The sequence below is a fragment of the Salmo salar genome, chromosome 01 (genome assembly GCF_965601325.2).
Source record: "Salmo salar chromosome 01, fSalSal1, whole genome shotgun sequence".
Lineage (NCBI taxonomy): Eukaryota > Metazoa > Chordata > Actinopteri > Salmoniformes > Salmonidae > Salmo > Salmo salar.
In genome coordinates, this window is record NC_138291.1 from 167,947,501 (window position 1) to 167,966,569 (window position 19,069).

Consider the following 19,069-nt stretch of genomic DNA (forward strand, 5'->3'; position numbering starts at 1 on the left):
ACATACACCTACACTAACATACACACAGTTATGACATACACTCACACTAACACACACACAGCTAGGACATACAGTACACCCACACTAACACGCACACAGCTAGGACAACACCCACACTAACACACACACAGCTAGGACATACACCTACACTAACACACACACAGCTATGACATACACACCCACACTAACACACACACAGCTAGGACATACAGTACAGCCACACTAACACGCACACAGCTAGGACAACACCCACACTAACACACACACAGTTAGGACATACACCCACACTAACACACACACCCACACTAACACACACACAGCTAGGACATACTGTACACCCACACTAACACACTCACAGCTAGGACATACAGTACACCCACACTAACACACACACAGCTAGGACATACAGTACACCCACGCTAACATACACACAGCTATGACATACAGTACACCCACACTAACACACACACAGCTAGGACATACAGTACACCCACACTAACACACACACAGCTAGGACATACAGTACACCCACACTAACACACACACAGCTAGGACATACACCCACACTAACATACACACAGCAATGACATACAGTACACCCACACTAACACACACACAGCTATGACATACACCCACACTAACACACACACAGCTAGGACATACACCCACACTAACATACACACAGCTATGACATACACCCACACTAACACACACACAGCAACGACATACACCCACACTAACACACACACAGCTAGGACATACACCCACACTAACACACACACAGCTATGACATACACCCACACTAACACACACACAGCTATGACATACACCCACACTAACACACACACAGCTAGGACATACACCCACACTAACACACACACAGCTAGGACATACACCCACACTAACATACACACAGCTAGGACATACACCCACACTAACACACACACAGCTAGGACATACACCCACACTAACATACACACAGCTATGACATACACCCACACTAACACACACACAGCTATGACATACACCCACACTAACATACACACAGCTAGGACATACACCCACACTAACACGCACACAGCTATGACATACACCCACACTAACACACACACAGATAGGACATACACCCACACTAACACACACACAGCTATGACATACACCCACACTAACACACACACAGCTAGGACACACACCCACACTAACACACACACAGCTATGAGAATCAAAAAAGTCACAAAGACAGAATGCTCTCTCTCTCTCTCTCTCTCTCTCTCTCTCACACACACACACACCTCTGTCTCTCTCTCGCTCTCAATTTAATTCAATTCCATTTCAAAGTTGCAGCGATGAGACAAGACTGTAACTAGCAATAGGAAAACACGAAATGTTTTTTTATAATCAAATCAATTCAAAGTTCATTTGTCACGTGCACCAAATACAACAGGTAGACCTTACAATGAAATGCTTACTTACAGACTCTAACCAACAGTGCAAGAAAGGTATTAGGTGAACAATAGGTAAGTAAAGAAATAAAACAACAGTAAAAAGACAGTGAAAAATAACAGTAGCGAAGCTATATACAGTAGAGAGGCTATATACAGTAGAGAGGCTATATACAGTAGAGAGGCTATATACAGTAGAGAGGCTATATACAGTAGAGAGGCTATATACAGTAGAGAGGCTATATACAGTAGTGAAGCTATATACAGTAGAGAGGCTATATACAGTAGAGAGGTTATATACAGTAGCGAGGCTATATACAGTAGAGAGGCTATATACAGTAGCGAGGCTATATACAGTAGAGAGGCTATATACAGTAGAGAGGCTATATACAGTAGAGAGGTTATATACAGTAGCGAGGCTATATACAGTAGAGAGGTTATATACAGTAGAGAGGCTATATACAGTAGAGACTATATACAGTAGAGAGGCTATATACAGTAGAGAGGCTATATACAGTAGTGAAGCTATATACAGTAGAGAGGCTATATACAGTAGAGAGGCTATATACAGTAGAGAGGCTATATACAGTAGAGAGGTTATATACAGTAGAGAGGCTACATACAGTAGAGAGGTTATATACAGTACAGAGGCTACATACAGTAGAGAGGCTATATACAGTAGAGAGGCTATATACAGTAGAGAGGTTATATACAGTAGAGAGGTTATATACAGTAGAGAGGCTATATACAGTAGAGAAGTTATATACAGTAGCAAGGCTATATACAGTAGCGAGGCTATATACAGTAGCGAGGCTATATACAGTAGAGAGGCTATATACAGTAGAGAGACTATATACAGTAGCGAGGCTATATACAGTAGAGAGGCTACATAGAGTAGAGAGGCTATATACAGTAGAGAGGCTATATACAGTAGAGAGGCTATATACAGTAGCGAGGCTATATACAGTAGAGAGGCTATATACAGTAGAGAGGTTATATACAGTAGCGAGGCTATATACAGTAGCGAGGCTATATACAGTAGAGAGGCTATATACAGTAGCGAGGCTATATACAGTAGAGAGGCTATATACAGTAGAGAGGCTATATACAGTAGCAAGGCTATATACAGTAGAGAGGCTATATACAGTAGAGAGGCTATATACAGTAGAGAGGCTATATACAGTAGCAAGGCTATATACAGTAGAGAGGCTATATACAGTAGAGAGGCTATATACAGTAGAGAGGTTATATACAGTAGCAAGGCTATATACAGTAGAGAGGCTATATACAGTAGCGAGGCTATATACAGTAGAGAGGTTATATACAGTAGAGAGGTTATATACAGTAGAGAGGCTATATACAGTAGAGAGGATATATACAGTAGAGAGGTTATATACAGTAGTGAAGCTATATACAGTAGAGAGGCTATATACAGTAGCGAGGCTATATACAGTAGAGAGGCTATATACAGTAGCGAGGCTATATACAGTAGAGAGGTTATATACAGTAGAGAGGCTATATACAGTAGCAAGGCTATATACAGTAGAGAGGCTATATACAGTAGCGAGGCTATATACAGTAGAGGCTATATACAGTAGCGAGGCTATATACAGTAGAGAGGCTATATACAGTAGCGAGGCTATATACAGTAGAGAGGCTATATACAGTAGCGAGGCTATATACAGTAGCGAGGCTATATACAGTAGCGAGGCTATATACAGTAGAGAGGCTATATACAGTAGCGAGGCTATATACAGTAGAGAGGCTATATACAGTAGCGAGGCTATATACAGTAGAGAGGCTATATACAGTAGCGAGGCTATATACAGTAGAGAGGCTATATACAGTAGCGAGGCTATATACAGTAGAGAGGCTATATACAGTAGAGAGGCTATATACAGTAGAGAGGCTATATACAGTAGAGAGGTTATATACAGTAGAGAGGTTATATACAGTAGCGAGGCTATATACAGTAGAGAGGTTATATACAGTAGAGAGGTTATATACAGTAGCGAGGCTATATACAGTAGAGAGGTTATATACAGTAGCGAGGCTATATACAGTAGAGAGGTTATATACAGTAGAGAGGCTATATACAGTAGAGAGACTATATACAGTAGAGAGGCTATATACAGTAGAGAGGCTATATACAGTAGTGAAGCTATATACAGTAGAGAGGCTATATACAGTAGAGAGGCTATATACAGTAGAGAGGCTATATACAGTAGAGAGGTTATATACAGTAGAGAGGCTACATACAGTAGAGAGGTTATATACAGTAGAGAGGCTACATACAGTAGAGAGGCTATATACAGTAGAGAGGCTATATACAGTAGAGAGGTTATATACAGTAGAGAGGTTATATACAGTAGAGAGGCTATATACAGTAGAGAAGTTATATACAGTAGCAAGGCTATATACAGTAGCGAGGCTATATACAGTAGCGAGGCTATATACAGTAGAGAGGCTATATACAGTAGAGAGACTATATACAGTAGCGAGGCTATATACAGTAGAGAGGCTACATAGAGTAGAGAGGCTACATAGAGTAGAGAGGCTATATACAGTAGAGAGGCTATATACAGTAGAGAGGCTATATACAGTAGCGAGGCTATATACAGTAGAGAGGCTATATACAGTAGAGAGGTTATATACAGTAGCGAGGCTATATACAGTAGCGAGGCTATATACAGTAGAGAGGCTATATACAGTAGCGAGGCTATATACAGTAGAGAGGCTATATACAGTAGAGAGGCTATATACAGTAGCAAGGCTATATACAGTAGAGAGGCTATATACAGTAGAGAGGCTATATACAGTAGAGAGGCTATATACAGTAGCAAGGCTATATACAGTAGAGAGGCTATATACAGTAGAGAGGCTATATACAGTAGAGAGGTTATATACAGTAGCAAGGCTATATACAGTAGAGAGGCTATATACAGTAGCGAGGCTATATACAGTAGAGAGGTTATATACAGTAGAGAGGTTATATACAGTAGAGAGGCTATATACAGTAGAGAGGATATATACAGTAGAGAGGTTATATACAGTAGTGAAGCTATATACAGTAGAGAGGCTATATACAGTAGCGAGGCTATATACAGTAGAGAGGCTATATACAGTAGCGAGGCTATATACAGTAGAGAGGTTATATACAGTAGAGAGGCTATATACAGTAGCAAGGCTATATACAGTAGAGAGGCTATATACAGTAGCGAGGCTATATACAGTAGAGGCTATATACAGTAGCGAGGCTATATACAGTAGAGAGGCTATATACAGTAGCGAGGCTATATACAGTAGAGAGGCTATATACAGTAGCGAGGCTATATACAGTAGCGAGGCTATATACAGTAGCGAGGCTATATACAGTAGCGAGGCTATATACAGTAGAGAGGCTATATACAGTAGCGAGGCTATATACAGTAGAGAGGCTATATACAGTAGAGAGGTTATATACAGTAGAGAGGCTACATACAGTAGAGAGGTTATATACAGTAGAGAGGCTACATACAGTAGAGAGGCTATATACAGTAGAGAGGCTATATACAGTAGAGAGGTTATATACAGTAGAGAGGTTATATACAGTAGAGAGGCTATATACAGTAGAGAAGTTATATACAGTAGCAAGGCTATATACAGTAGCGAGGCTATATACAGTAGCGAGGCTATATACAGTAGAGAGGCTATATACAGTAGAGAGACTATATACAGTAGCGAGGCTATATACAGTAGAGAGGCTACATAGAGTAGAGAGGCTACATAGAGTAGAGAGGCTATATACAGTAGAGAGGCTATATACAGTAGAGAGGCTATATACAGTAGCGAGGCTATATACAGTAGAGAGGCTATATACAGTAGAGAGGTTATATACAGTAGCGAGGCTATATACAGTAGCGAGGCTATATACAGTAGAGAGGCTATATACAGTAGCGAGGCTATATACAGTAGAGAGGCTATATACAGTAGAGAGGCTATATACAGTAGCAAGGCTATATACAGTAGAGAGGCTATATACAGTAGAGAGGCTATATACAGTAGAGAGGCTATATACAGTATCAAGGCTATATACAGTAGAGAGGCTATATACAGTAGAGAGGCTATATACAGTAGAGAGGTTATATACAGTAGCAAGGCTATATACAGTAGAGAGGCTATATACAGTAGCGAGGCTATATACAGTAGAGAGGTTATATACAGTAGAGAGGTTATATACAGTAGAGAGGCTATATACAGTAGAGAGGATATATACAGTAGAGAGGTTATATACAGTAGTGAAGCTATATACAGTAGAGAGGCTATATACAGTAGCGAGGCTATATACAGTAGAGAGGCTATATACAGTAGCGAGGCTATATACAGTAGAGAGGTTATATACAGTAGAGAGGCTATATACAGTAGCAAGGCTATATACAGTAGAGAGGCTATATACAGTAGCGAGGCTATATACAGTAGAGAGGCTATATACAGTAGCGAGGCTATATACAGTAGAGAGGTTATATACAGTAGAGAGGCTATATACAGTAGCAAGGCTATATACAGTAGAGAGGCTATATACAGTAGAGAGGCTATATACAGTAGAGAGGTTATATACAGTAGCAAGGCTATATACAGTAGAGAGGCTATATACAGTAGCGAGGCTATATACAGTAGAGAGGTTATATACAGTAGAGAGGTTATATACAGTAGAGAGGCTATATACAGTAGAGAGGATATATACAGTAGAGAGGTTATATACAGTAGTGAAGCTATATACAGTAGAGAGGCTATATACAGTAGCGAGGCTATATACAGTAGAGAGGCTATATACAGTAGCGAGGCTATATACAGTAGAGAGGTTATATACAGTAGAGAGGCTATATACAGTAGCAAGGCTATATACAGTAGAGAGGCTATATACAGTAGCGAGGCTATATACAGTAGAGGCTATATACAGTAGCGAGGCTATATACAGTAGAGAGGCTATATACAGTAGCGAGGCTATATACAGTAGAGAGGCTATATACAGTAGCGAGGCTATATACAGTAGCGAGGCTATATACAGTAGCGAGGCTATATACAGTAGCGAGGCTATATACAGTAGAGAGGCTATATACAGTAGCGAGGCTATATACAGTAGAGAGGCTATATACAGTAGAGAGGTTATATACAGTAGAGAGGCTACATACAGTAGAGAGGTTATATACAGTAGAGAGGCTACATACAGTAGAGAGGCTATATACAGTAGAGAGGCTATATACAGTAGAGAGGTTATATACAGTAGAGAGGTTATATACAGTAGAGAGGCTATATACAGTAGAGAAGTTATATACAGTAGCAAGGCTATATACAGTAGCGAGGCTATATACATTAGCGAGGCTATATACAGTAGAGAGGCTATATACAGTAGAGAGACTATATACAGTAGCGAGGCTATATACAGTAGAGAGGCTACATAGAGTAGAGAGGCTACATAGAGTAGAGAGGCTATATACAGTAGAGAGGCTATATACAGTAGAGAGGCTATATACAGTAGCGAGGCTATATACAGTAGAGAGGCTATATACAGTAGAGAGGTTATATACAGTAGCGAGGCTATATACAGTAGCGAGGCTATATACAGTAGAGAGGCTATATACAGTAGCGAGGCTATATACAGTAGAGAGGCTATATACAGTAGAGAGGCTATATACAGTAGCAAGGCTATATACAGTAGAGAGGCTATATACAGTAGAGAGGCTATATACAGTAGAGAGGCTATATACAGTAGCAAGGCTATATACAGTAGAGAGGCTATATACAGTAGAGAGGCTATATACAGTAGAGAGGTTATATACAGTAGCAAGGCTATATACAGTAGAGAGGCTATATACAGTAGCGAGGCTATATACAGTAGAGAGGTTATATACAGTAGAGAGGTTATATACAGTAGAGAGGCTATATACAGTAGAGAGGATATATACAGTAGAGAGGTTATATACAGTAGTGAAGCTATATACAGTAGAGAGGCTATATACAGTAGCGAGGCTATATACAGTAGAGAGGCTATATACAGTAGCGAGGCTATATACAGTAGAGAGGTTATATACAGTAGAGAGGCTATATACAGTAGCAAGGCTATATACAGTAGAGAGGCTATATACAGTAGCGAGGCTATATACAGTAGAGGCTATATACAGTAGCGAGGCTATATACAGTAGAGAGGCTATATACAGTAGCGAGGCTATATACAGTAGAGAGGCTATATACAGTAGCGAGGCTATATACAGTAGCGAGGCTATATACAGTAGCGAGGCTATATACAGTAGCGAGGCTATATACAGTAGCGAGGCTATATACAGTAGAGAGGCTATATACAGTAGCGAGGCTATATACAGTAGAGAGGCTATATACAGTAGCGAGGCTATATACAGTAGAGAGGCTATATACAGTAGCGAGGCTATATACAGTAGCGAGGCTATAACAGTAGTGCGGCTATATACAGTAGAGAGGCTATATACAGTAGAGAGGCTATATACAGTAGCGAGGCTATAACAGTAGTGCGGCTATATACAGTAGCGAGGCTATATACAGTAGAGAGGCTATATACAGTAGCGAGGCTATATACAGTAGCGAGACTATATACAGTAGAGAGGTTATATACAGTAGCGAGGCTATATACAGTAGCGAGGCTATATACAGTAGCGAGGCTATATACAGTAGAGAGGTTATATACAGTAGAGAGGCTATATACAGTAGAGAGGTTATATACAGTAGAGAGGCTATAACAGTAGTGCGGCTATATACAGTAGCGAGGCTATATACAGTAGCGAGGCTATAACAGTAGTGCGGCTATATACAGGCACCAGTTAGTCGGGCAAATTGTGGTAGTATGTACATGAATGTATAGTTAAAGTGACTATGCATATATGATAAAGAGTAGCAGCAGCATAAAAGAGGGGTTGGGGGGCACACAATGCAAATAATACTGTAGTTGATGGCTTTGTTATAGAAGGTTTGGGAATCACTTCCTTTTAGGTGGTTGTAGAATTTAGTGGCTCTTTTCTGGATTTTGATAATTAGCGGGTATTGGCCTAATTCTGCTCTGCATGCATTATTTGATGTTTTACGCTGTACACGGAGGATATTTTTGCAGAATTCTGCATGCGGAGTCTCAATTTGATGTTTGTCCCAATTTGTGAATTATTGGTTGGGGAGCAAACCCCACACCTCACAACCATAAAGGGCAATGGATTCTATAACTGATTCAAGTATATTTAGCCAGATCCTAATTGGTATGTCAAATTTTATGTTCCTTTTGATGGCATAAAAGGCCATCGCTCTCTCTCTCTCTCTCTCTCTCTCTCTCTCTCTCTCTCTCTCTTTCTCTCTCTCTCTCTCTCTCTCTCGCTCTCTCTCTCTCTATTTCTCTCTCTCTCTCTTTCTCTCTCTCTCTCTCTCTATCTTACACACACACTCACACAGTCACTTAGCCTCTCTCCCTGTTGTTCAGGCACTAAAGCTGAAGACCATCGTCAGAGGAGACGCCCCCACCAGTCTGGTCACTACAGGCCTGTGTAGAAAAGAGGTGATGTGACTGAACCATCCATACTGTAGCGTGCCATACCATACAGGCCTGCTGTTATACCTGCTGCGTTTTCCTTGTATCCTCATGTGTGTGTGTGTGTGTGTGTGTGTTACAGCCGTGGGAGTCCCAGTCATTCTGCAGTACATTCCCCTATGAGACGGTGTGCGCTGACTCCTGGGGTCAGTCTCTGCTGGTCGCCACGGAAGCAGCAGGGGTCATGATGATAGATGGTGAGGTCATCACACACACTTTGAGGATTTAAAATCAAAAGTGCTTCATGAATGAAGTGGATTATGTTTTATTATCACAGTCCTATGCATTATTCAATTATCACTTAGCCATGAATATCAATCAATCAAATGTATTTATAAAGCCCTTCTTACATCAGCCGATATCATGAAGTACTGTACAGAAACCCAGCCTAAAACCCCAAACAGCAAGCAATGCAGATGTAGAAGCACGGTGGCTAGGAAAAACTCCCTAGAAAGGCAGGAATCTAGGAAGAAACCTAGAGAGGAACCAGGCTATGAGGGGTGGCCAGTCCTCTTCTGGCTGTGCCGGGTGGAGACTATAACAGAACATGGCCAAGATGTTCAAACATTCATAGATGACCAGCAGAGTCAAATAATAATAATCACAGTGGTTGTAGAGGGTGCAACAGGTCAGCACCTCAGGAGTAAATATCAGTTGGCTTTTCATAGCTGATCATTCAGATTTAGAGACAGCAGGTGCGGTAGAGAGAGAGTCCAAAACAGCAGGTCTGGGACAGGTAGCACGTCCGGTGAACAGGTCAGGGTTCCAGCAGGTCTGGGACAGGTAGCACGTCCGGTGAACAGGTCAGGGTTCCAGCAGGTCTGGGACAGGTAGCATGTCCGGTGAACAGGTCAGGGTTCCAGCAGGTCTGGGACAGGTAGCACGTCCGGTGAACAGGTCAGGGGTCCAGCAGGTCTGGGACAGGTAGAACGTCCGGTGAACAGGTCAGGGTTCCAGCAGGTCTGGGACAGGTAGCATGTCCGGTGAACAGGTCAGGGTTCCAGCAGGTCTGGGACAGGTAGCACGTCCGGTGAACAGGTCAGGGTTCCAGCAGGTCTGGGACAGGTAGCACGTCCGGTGAACAGGTCAGGGTTCCAGCAGGTCTGGGACAGGTAGCACGTCCGGTGAACAGGTCAGGGTTCCAGCAGGTCTGGGACAGGTAGCACGTCCGGTGAACAGGTCAGGGGTCCAGCAGGTCTGGGACAGGTAGAACGTCCGGTGAACAGGTCAGGGTTCCAGCAGGTCTGGGACAGGTAAAACGTCCGGTGAACAGGTCAGGGTTCCAGCAGATCTGGGACAGGTAGCACGTCCGGTGAACAGGTCAGGGTTCCAGCAGGTCTGGGACAGGTAGCACGTCCGGTGAACAGGTCAGGGTTCCAGCAGGTCTGGGACAGGTAGCACGTCCGGTGAACAGGTCAGGGTTCCAGCAGGTCTGGGACAGGTAGCACGTCCGGTGAACAGGTCAGGGTTCCAGTAGGTCTGGGACAGGTAGCACGTCCGGTACACAGGTTCCAGGTCTGGGACAGGTAGCACGTCCGGTACACAGGTCAGGGTTCCAGCAGGTCTGGGACAGGTAGCACGTCCGGTGAACAGGTCAGGGTTCCAGCAGGTCTGGGACAGGTAGCACGTCCGGTGAACAGGTCAGGGTTCCATAGCCGCAGGCATAACAGTTGAAACTGGAGCAGCAGCAATGTCAATGATTCAATCAGAATTGATGTAATCTGAAAGTTGAATTCTTACTGTTATAATGTCCCTATATTTCAGCTGTTGATCCTCTTCTTTCAAACCCAGGTGAGTGTAACACACTCAGCTCTCCCCATTCAGTGCTACAACACCTTAGTATTGAATAAACCTACATCACATTTCAGCCAACTGTATCAGCCAATGGTTTCATTACTGCAGCAACAATATCAGTGTTTCTAATAACAGTTGGTAAGACCCACTAATAATACTGGCTGGTGCTGAATAACCAACAGAGAAATTACTATGGTGTTCTGTTGTGTTTGTAGATGCCCAGGTCCTGCCCCCAGTGCAGGTGTTTGATAAGACTATTATGGTGTTCTGTTGTGTTTGTAGATGCCCAGGTCCTGTCCCCAGTGCAGGTGTTTGATAAGACTATTATGGTGTTCTGTTGTGTTTGTAGATGCCCAGGTCCTGTCCCCAGTGCAGGTGTTTGATAAGACTATTATGGTGTTCTGTTGTGTTTGTAGATGCCCAGGTCCTGCCCCCAGTGCAGGTGTTTGATAAGACTATTATGGTGTTCTGTTGTGTTTGTAGATGCCCAGGTCCTGTCCCCAGTGCAGGTGTTTGATAAGACTATTATGGTGTTCTGTTGTGTTTGTAGATGCCCAGGTCCTGTCCCCAGTGCAGGTGTTTGATAAGACTATTATGGTGTTCTGTTGTGTTTGTAGATGCCCAGGTCCTGTCCCCAGTGCAGGTGTTTGATAAGACTATTATGGTGTTCTGTTGTGTTTGTAGATGCCCAGGTCCTGCCCCCAGTGCAGGTGTTTGATAAGACTATTATGGTGTTCTGTTGTGTTTGTAGATGCCCAGGTCCTGTCCCCAGTGCAGGTGTTTGATAAGACTATTATGGTGTTCTGTTGTGTTTGTAGATGCCCAGGTCCTGTCCCCAGTGCAGGTGTTTGATAAGACTATTATGGTGTTCTGTTGTGTTTGTAGATGCCCAGGTCCTGTCCCCAGTGCAGGTGTTTGATAAGACTATTATGGTGTTCTGTTGTGTTTGTAGATGCCCAGGTCCTGCCCCCAGTGCAGGTGTTTGATAAGACTATTATGGTGTTCTGTTGTGTTTGTAGATGCCCAGGTCCTGCCCCCAGTGCAGGTGTTTGATAAGACTATGGTGGTGAAACAGATACACGTTGTAGAGCCTCAGGACCTCCTCATCACCAGGGCTGACAAAGGTGGGTACTATCCTTAGTTAGACCAAGCAGCTGTTTCTCCATTCCTACATATCTTTCTCCCTTTCTATTTTCATCTGCTTCCTCCTCTTTCTCTCCCTCACCTTCTCTGTCTCCCTTTCTATTTTCATCTGCTTCCTCCCTCCCTCCATCCCTCCCGCTCTCTCTCTTTCTTCCTCCCTCCATCCATCCCTCCCGCTCTCTCTCTTTCTTTCTCCCTCCCTCCATCCCTCCCGCTCTCTCTCTTCCTCCCTCCCTCCATCCCTCCCGCTCTCTCTTTCTTCCTCCCTCCCTCCATCCCTCCCGCTCTCTCTCTTTCTTCCTCCCTCCCTCCATCCCTCCCGCTCTCTCTCTTTCTTCCTCCCTCCCTCCATCCCTCCCGCTCTCTCTCTCTCTCTCTCTCTCTCTTTCTTCCTCCCTCCATCCATCCCTCTCTCTCTCTCTCTCTCTCTCCCGCTCTCTCTCTTTCTTCCTCCCTCCATCCATCCCTCCCTCCCCTCCCTCCCTCCCTCCCTCCCTCCCTCCCTCCCTCCCTCCCTCCATCTCTCTCCTTGTGTATTTTAGGGTGTTTACTTGTCTCTCAGTTGCTCTAGCGAACACATTGATCTCCCTTTGTGGTCTGAGGGGGCTGACCTATACACATCCTCCCCCTGTAGACTGCTGTGTGTGTGTGTGTGTGTGTGTGTGTGTGTGTGTGTGTGTGTGTGTGTGTGTGTGTGTGTGTGTGTGTGTGTGTGTCCTGCAGGACCAGGTTCTGGGTTGACCTATTGAGATGCACTTTCCACTGGTATTAGAGAGGGAGATAGAACAGAGAGAGAGGGAGAAAGAACACAGAGAGAGAGAGACAAATATGAAGGAAGTAAGTGAAAGAGAGAAACAGATGGACACACACAGAGACAGTCACATAGACAGACAGAACAGAAGAAATTGTAATGCCAATGCAGCTTGTTTGAATTTTAATTAACCTTTTGCAAGAAATTCCATTCCAGATGACATATAGCACCAATCACACATGCCAGTCTTGTATTTACATACATTCTAATTAATGCACCATAATAGTGACAGACAGAACTCACTAAATTGTGACAGAGCATCTCTTTAAATGAGCTGCTACCAGTGTTAGGATTCCATAGAGATTTAATTAAGCCTATTTTAATCTCACACAACATGTTGTGACAATAGTCCAAGATTGCCTTCTGTTAAAGGACCAGTGCAGTAAAAAATAAAAACACATTTTCCTGTGTTTTATATTATATTGAAACTAATCACTGGAAAAGTGTGATTTTTTAAATCAGTATTATTTCCGGATAGTTGCTGGTTGGTTTGCATAGGTGGGAGAGTCTGCATTCCATTGTGACATCACCATGCAGTAAATTGGTTAATAGACCAATAACAAAGTGAGTTCCAAACCTCTCGGCCAATAACAGCTAGAGCTCAGTTTCTCCCTTCCTACTCAGACCACTCCCAGACAGTCTTAGCAAAAATCTTGCTTGATAAATAGTTTTTTGCTAAAAAGTCTATAACGGTAAGGTACACAGAAATAATATGATATTGAAATAAAACGGCTAAATTTGGCCTTTAACATGCTACATGTGTCAGAACACAGGTGGTTTGTGGGTGGATACAGACTACAGTGGAAGACTATTACAGAAACATGTAAAACAGAAGAACATTTATAAAAATTGTACTAAATGTCCAATCTGGAATATTTGCATATTTATAACATTTTGATTTCATGGACTGTCAGGCCACAGCTGTGTTTATTAATTTGAAGCTGGTTACATTTCTCAATCGCTATCCTTCGTCTTATATCTCAGGGCTACTTTTGGGCTGAAACACAAACCCCAGATTAGCTTTAATGAGGATGTTTTGTTGTGTTGTTTTCCAGGGAAGGATGCACGTCTCTATGTGTTCAGACTGAGCATGCTCAAGAGAGGCCTGGAGGAGAGGCAGCTGGTCCGCACCAAGTGTGACAGTCGAGAGAACAAACTGGAAAAGACCAAAGGTACACACATGCACACACACACACACACACACACACACACACACAGGGGTGTCATGCACCCATTATTTTGGAGGGGGCACAAAGTATGTGAGGATCCGGTGGGGGTGGTCCATCTGAGAATTTTTCAAACATCTGAAACAACTTTTTCCTGCAATCTAGAGGCATAATCATTATGCCTAATTCTATGTGAAAAGAAAAAAAAGGATTATCGAAGCATAATCTCTTTATCTGTTAAATTGTCATTTTAATTAATGATGCACATTGATTCTTTAAGAACTTTTATGCCTTATTACCACTGCCACACTGGTATCATAACCCAAGAATTCAAGCAATGTTTGTATTTTGTAAAGTCTAGCAACCTTGCCAGCACACATGCCAGCTAAGCTAGTTTGACAAACTACTCTATATAGGAACCTACAGTGCCTTCCGAAAGTATTCACTCCCCTTTGTTTTTACAACCTTAATTTAAAATGCATTCAATTGTGATTTTGTGTCACTAGCCTACACACAATACCCCATAATGTCAAAGTGGAATTATGTTTTTAGACATTTTTACAAATTAATTCAAACTGAAAATCCGCAATGCCTTGAGTCAATAAGTATTCTATCCTTTGTTATGGAAAGCCTAAATAAGTTCAGGAGTAAAGATTTGCTTAACAAGTCATAATAAGTTGCATAGACTAACTCTGTGTGCAATTATAGTGTCACTTGAAACCCTCTCTCCTCCTCCACTGACGATACTGTCTGCACGCACTAGAGTATCTAGTGTCCTGCCTAGCATATCTTTGCTCTGTGTTGCACCTTCGAAGGAACCACTTACTAGGGAGAATGGGTACTCCTTACCTGGTCCAATCAGCGTGCCCCCTCTGCAAAATACCGCTGACAGATCTTTTAATAAATGACGATAAAACAAGGGCTTAAAAGGAAGTTTAGTAATTAATTTAAAAAAAATAACATTTAAAAAATGACTAATTTGAGGGGGCACGTGCCCTTATGCCACCTATGGGCATGACACCTTTGGACACACACTTGCGTGCATACTCACGAACACACACGCACACACACACCTCACATATGAATAATATATAATACATGTATGTTTATGTATTTATTCTTAATAGACACACATATTCCCAGGCATCTCAGTGAGGTGTAGTAGAGGGGAGCATTCCACCCCGGGCCTCAGCCACAGCACTGATCTATTCCTGGGGAGAGGACCAGCCTCTGTTACAACACACACCCTACACTGCCTGTATGGCCTCCCCGATACAACCTTCACTACAGTACACTACATCAGTGGGTGTGTATTGGGTGGGGTGGTGTGTGTGTGTTACAGCCATGGAAGTGTGTGTGTGTTTGTGTGTGACAGAAAAAGAGGAGGAATAGAACCATGTAAGGACCAGAGCCAATAGGCCACTCAGGGAGGAGACGTCCACTTCATCAGCGCCAGGGGAGCAGTTGCTGTTGGGGGTTAACTGCCTTGGAGGGATAGCAGATGGAGGGATAGCAGAAGGAGGGATAACAGAGGGGGGATAGCGGAGGAAGGGATAGCAGAGGAAGGGATAGCAGAGGGAGGGATAGCAGAAGGAGGGATAACAGATGGGGGTAGCAGAGGAAGGGATAGCAGAGGGAGGGTAGCAGAGGGAGGGTAGCAGAGGGAGGGTAGCAGAGGGAGGGTAGCAGAGGATGGGATAGCAGAGGGAGGGTAGCAGAGGGAGGGTAGCAGAGGGAGGGTAGCAGACGGAGGGATAGCAGAGGGGGGATAGCGGAGGAAGGGATAGCAGAGGAAGGGATAGCAGAGGGAGGGATAGCAGAAGGAGGGATAACAGATGGGGGTAGCAGAGGAAGGGATAGCAGAGGGAGGGTAGCAGAGGGAGGGTAGCAGACGGAGGGATAGCAGAGGGAGGGTAGCAGAGGGAGGGTAGCAGACGGAGGGATAGCAGAGGGAGGGTAGCAGACGGAGGGATAGCAGAGGGAGGGTAGCAAAGGGAAGGATAGCAGAGGGAGGGTAGCAAAGGGAAGGATAGCAGCAGCACTCAAAGAGGAATGTGCTCAGAGTAATAGTAATAATAGTAATAATTTGCTCAGAGTAATATAAATAATAGTAATAGTAATAATAGTAATTATAATAACAGCAATAGTAATAATAGTAATAATGATAACAGTAATAGCAATAGTAATAATAATAATAGTTATAATAATAGTAATAGTAATACTAGTTATAATAATAGTAATAGTAATAATAGTTATAATAATAGTAATAGTTATAATAGTTATAATAACAGTAATAGTAATAATAGTTATAATAATAGTAATATAGTTATAATAATAGTAATAATAGTAATAGTAGTAATAATTCCATTGCTCTATTGCATACTGGAGCTAACCTCTCAAACATATTCCTGCCCTCTCTTTCTCTCTCTCACACACACCTTTATCCTCTCTCTCTCCTCTCCACCTCCCCCTTTCTCCCTGTCCCAGGGTGTCACCTATACTCCATCAACACCCACCATGGGTCAGAGTTGAGGATCGTGGCGGCCATCAGGAATAAGCTCCTCCTAATCACCAGGAAACAGCCCCGCCTCGACGGCCTAGGTGCCCTCGCTGCTGCAACCGACTCACCCGTGGACCAGTTCCAGTACATACGGGTGAGAGAAACTGTACACACAAGTAGACACATACAGACGCGCGCACAGTTTAATCGCACACAGAAACACACACAGCACTTACACATTTTTGGGGGAATGATTGAATGAGTTCAACAAGTCATTAATCAGTATACCTTCCAAGGAAAATAAAATCACATTTTATTTGTCACATGCGCCAAACACAACTGGTGTAAATTTTACATTGAAATGCTTACTTACGAACCTTTCCCAACGAAAACAAAATTGTAACACAAGAAGTATTTAAATAAAATACACAACAATGGAACTGTATACAGGGAGTACCAGTACCAGATCAATGTGGATCTATATACAGGGAGTACCAGTACCAGATCAATGTGGAGCTATATACAGGGAGTACCAGTACCATATCAATGTGGAGCTATATACAGGGAGTACCATTACCAGATCAATGTGGCGCTATATACAGGGAGTACCAGTACCAGATCAATGTGGATCTATATACAGGGAGTACCAGTACCAGATCAATGTGGAGCTATATACAGGGAGTACCAGTACCAGATCAATGTGGAGCTATATACAGGGAGTACCAGTACCAGATAAATCTGGAGCTATATACAGGGAGTACCAGATCAATCTGGAGCTATATACAGGGAGTACCAGTACCAGATCAATCTGGAGCTATATACAGGGAGTACCAGTACCAGATCAATGTGGAGCTATATACAGGGAGTACCAGTACCAGATCAATGTGGATCTATATACAGGGAGTACCAGTACCAGATCAATGTGGATCTATATACAGGGAGTACCAGTACCAGATCAATGTGGAGCTATATACAGGGAGTACCAGTACCAGATCAATGTGGATCTATATACAGGGAGTACCAGTACCAGATCAATGTGGAGCTATATACAGGGAGTACCAGTACCAGATCAATGTGGATCTATATACAGGGAGTACCAGTACCAGATCAATCTGGAGCTATATACAGGGAGTACCAGTACCAGATCAATCTGGAGCTATATACAGGGAGTACCAGTACCAGATCAATGTGGAGCTATATACAGGGAGTACCAGTACCAGATCAATGTGGATCTATATACAGGGAGTACCAGTACCAGATCAATGTGGATCTATATACAGGGAGTACCAGTACCAGATCAATGTGGAGCTATATACAGGGAGTACCAGTACCAGATCAATGTGGATCTATATACAGGGAGTACCAGTACCAGATCAATGTGGAGCTATATACAGGGAGTACCAGTACCAGATCAATGTGGATCTATATACAGGGAGTACCAGTACCAGATCAATGTGGAGCTATATACAGGGAGTACCGGTACCAGATCAATCTGGAGCTATATACAGGGAGTACCAGTACCAGATCAATGTGGAGCTATATACAGGGAGTACCAGTACCAGATCAATGTGGATCTATATACAGGGAGTACCAGTACCAGATCAATGTGGATCTATATACAGGGAGTACCAGTACCAGATCAATGTGGAGCTATATACAGGGAGTACCAGTACCAGATCAATGTGGAGCTATATACAGGGAGTACCAGTACCAGATCAATGTGGATCTATATACAGGGAGTACCAGTACCAGATCAATGTGGAGCTATATACAGGGAGTACCAGTACCAGATCAATGTGGAGCTATATACAGGGAGTACCGGTACCAGATCAATGTGGAGCTATATACAGGGAGTACCAGTACCAGATCAATGTGGAGCTATATACAGGGAGTACCAGTACCAGATCAATGTGGAGCTATATACAGGGAGTACCGGTACCAGATCAATGAAGCTATATACAGGGAGTACCAGTACCAGATCAATGTGGAGCTATATACAGGGAGTACCAGTACCAGATCAATGTGGAGCTATATACAGGGAGTACCAGTACCAGATCAATGAAGCTATATACAGGGAGTACCAGTACCAGATCAATGTGGAGCTATATACAGGGAGTACCAGTACCAGATCAATGTGGAGCTATATACAGGGAGTACCAGTACCAGATCAATGTGGAGCTATATACAGGGAGTACCAGTACCAGATCACTGTGGAGCTATATATAGGGAGTACCAGTACCAGATCAATGTGGAGCTATGTACAGGGAGTGCCAGTATCAGATCAATGAAGCTATATACAGGGAGTACCAGTACCAGATCAATGTGGAGCTAAATACAGGGAGTACCAGTACCAGATCAATGTGGAGCCATATACAGGGAGTACCAGTACCAGATCAATGTGGAGCTATATACAGGGAGTACCAGTACCAGATCAATGTGGAGCTATATACAGGGAGTACCAGTACCAGATCAATGTGGATCTATATACAGGGAGTACCAGTACCAGATCAATCTGGAGCTATATACAGGGAGTACCAGTGCCAGATCAATGTGGAGCTATATACAGGGAGTACCAGTACCAGATCACTGTGGAGCTATATACAGGGAGTACCAGTACCAGATCAATGTGGA

General features: G+C 43.1%; 1 protein-coding gene across 5 annotated transcripts in view; it reads left to right on the forward strand.

Annotated features, from left to right (window-relative positions):
• Positions 1-19,069, forward strand: part of garnl3 (GTPase activating Rap/RanGAP domain like 3) — a 235,873-nt gene that overhangs the window by 135,143 nt on the left and 81,661 nt on the right. For all 5 annotated transcript variants that reach the window (XM_045692952.2, XM_045692967.2, XM_045692961.2 and 2 more), the window contains exons 17-22: positions 8,917-8,991; positions 9,107-9,221; positions 10,789-10,815; positions 11,838-11,942; positions 13,828-13,944; positions 16,426-16,592. In XM_045692952.2, the coding sequence (XP_045548908.1) occupies positions 8,917-8,991; positions 9,107-9,221; positions 10,789-10,815; positions 11,838-11,942; positions 13,828-13,944; positions 16,426-16,592 (606 nt within the window). The remainder of the gene's footprint in view (positions 1-8,916; positions 8,992-9,106; positions 9,222-10,788; positions 10,816-11,837; positions 11,943-13,827; positions 13,945-16,425; positions 16,593-19,069) is intronic.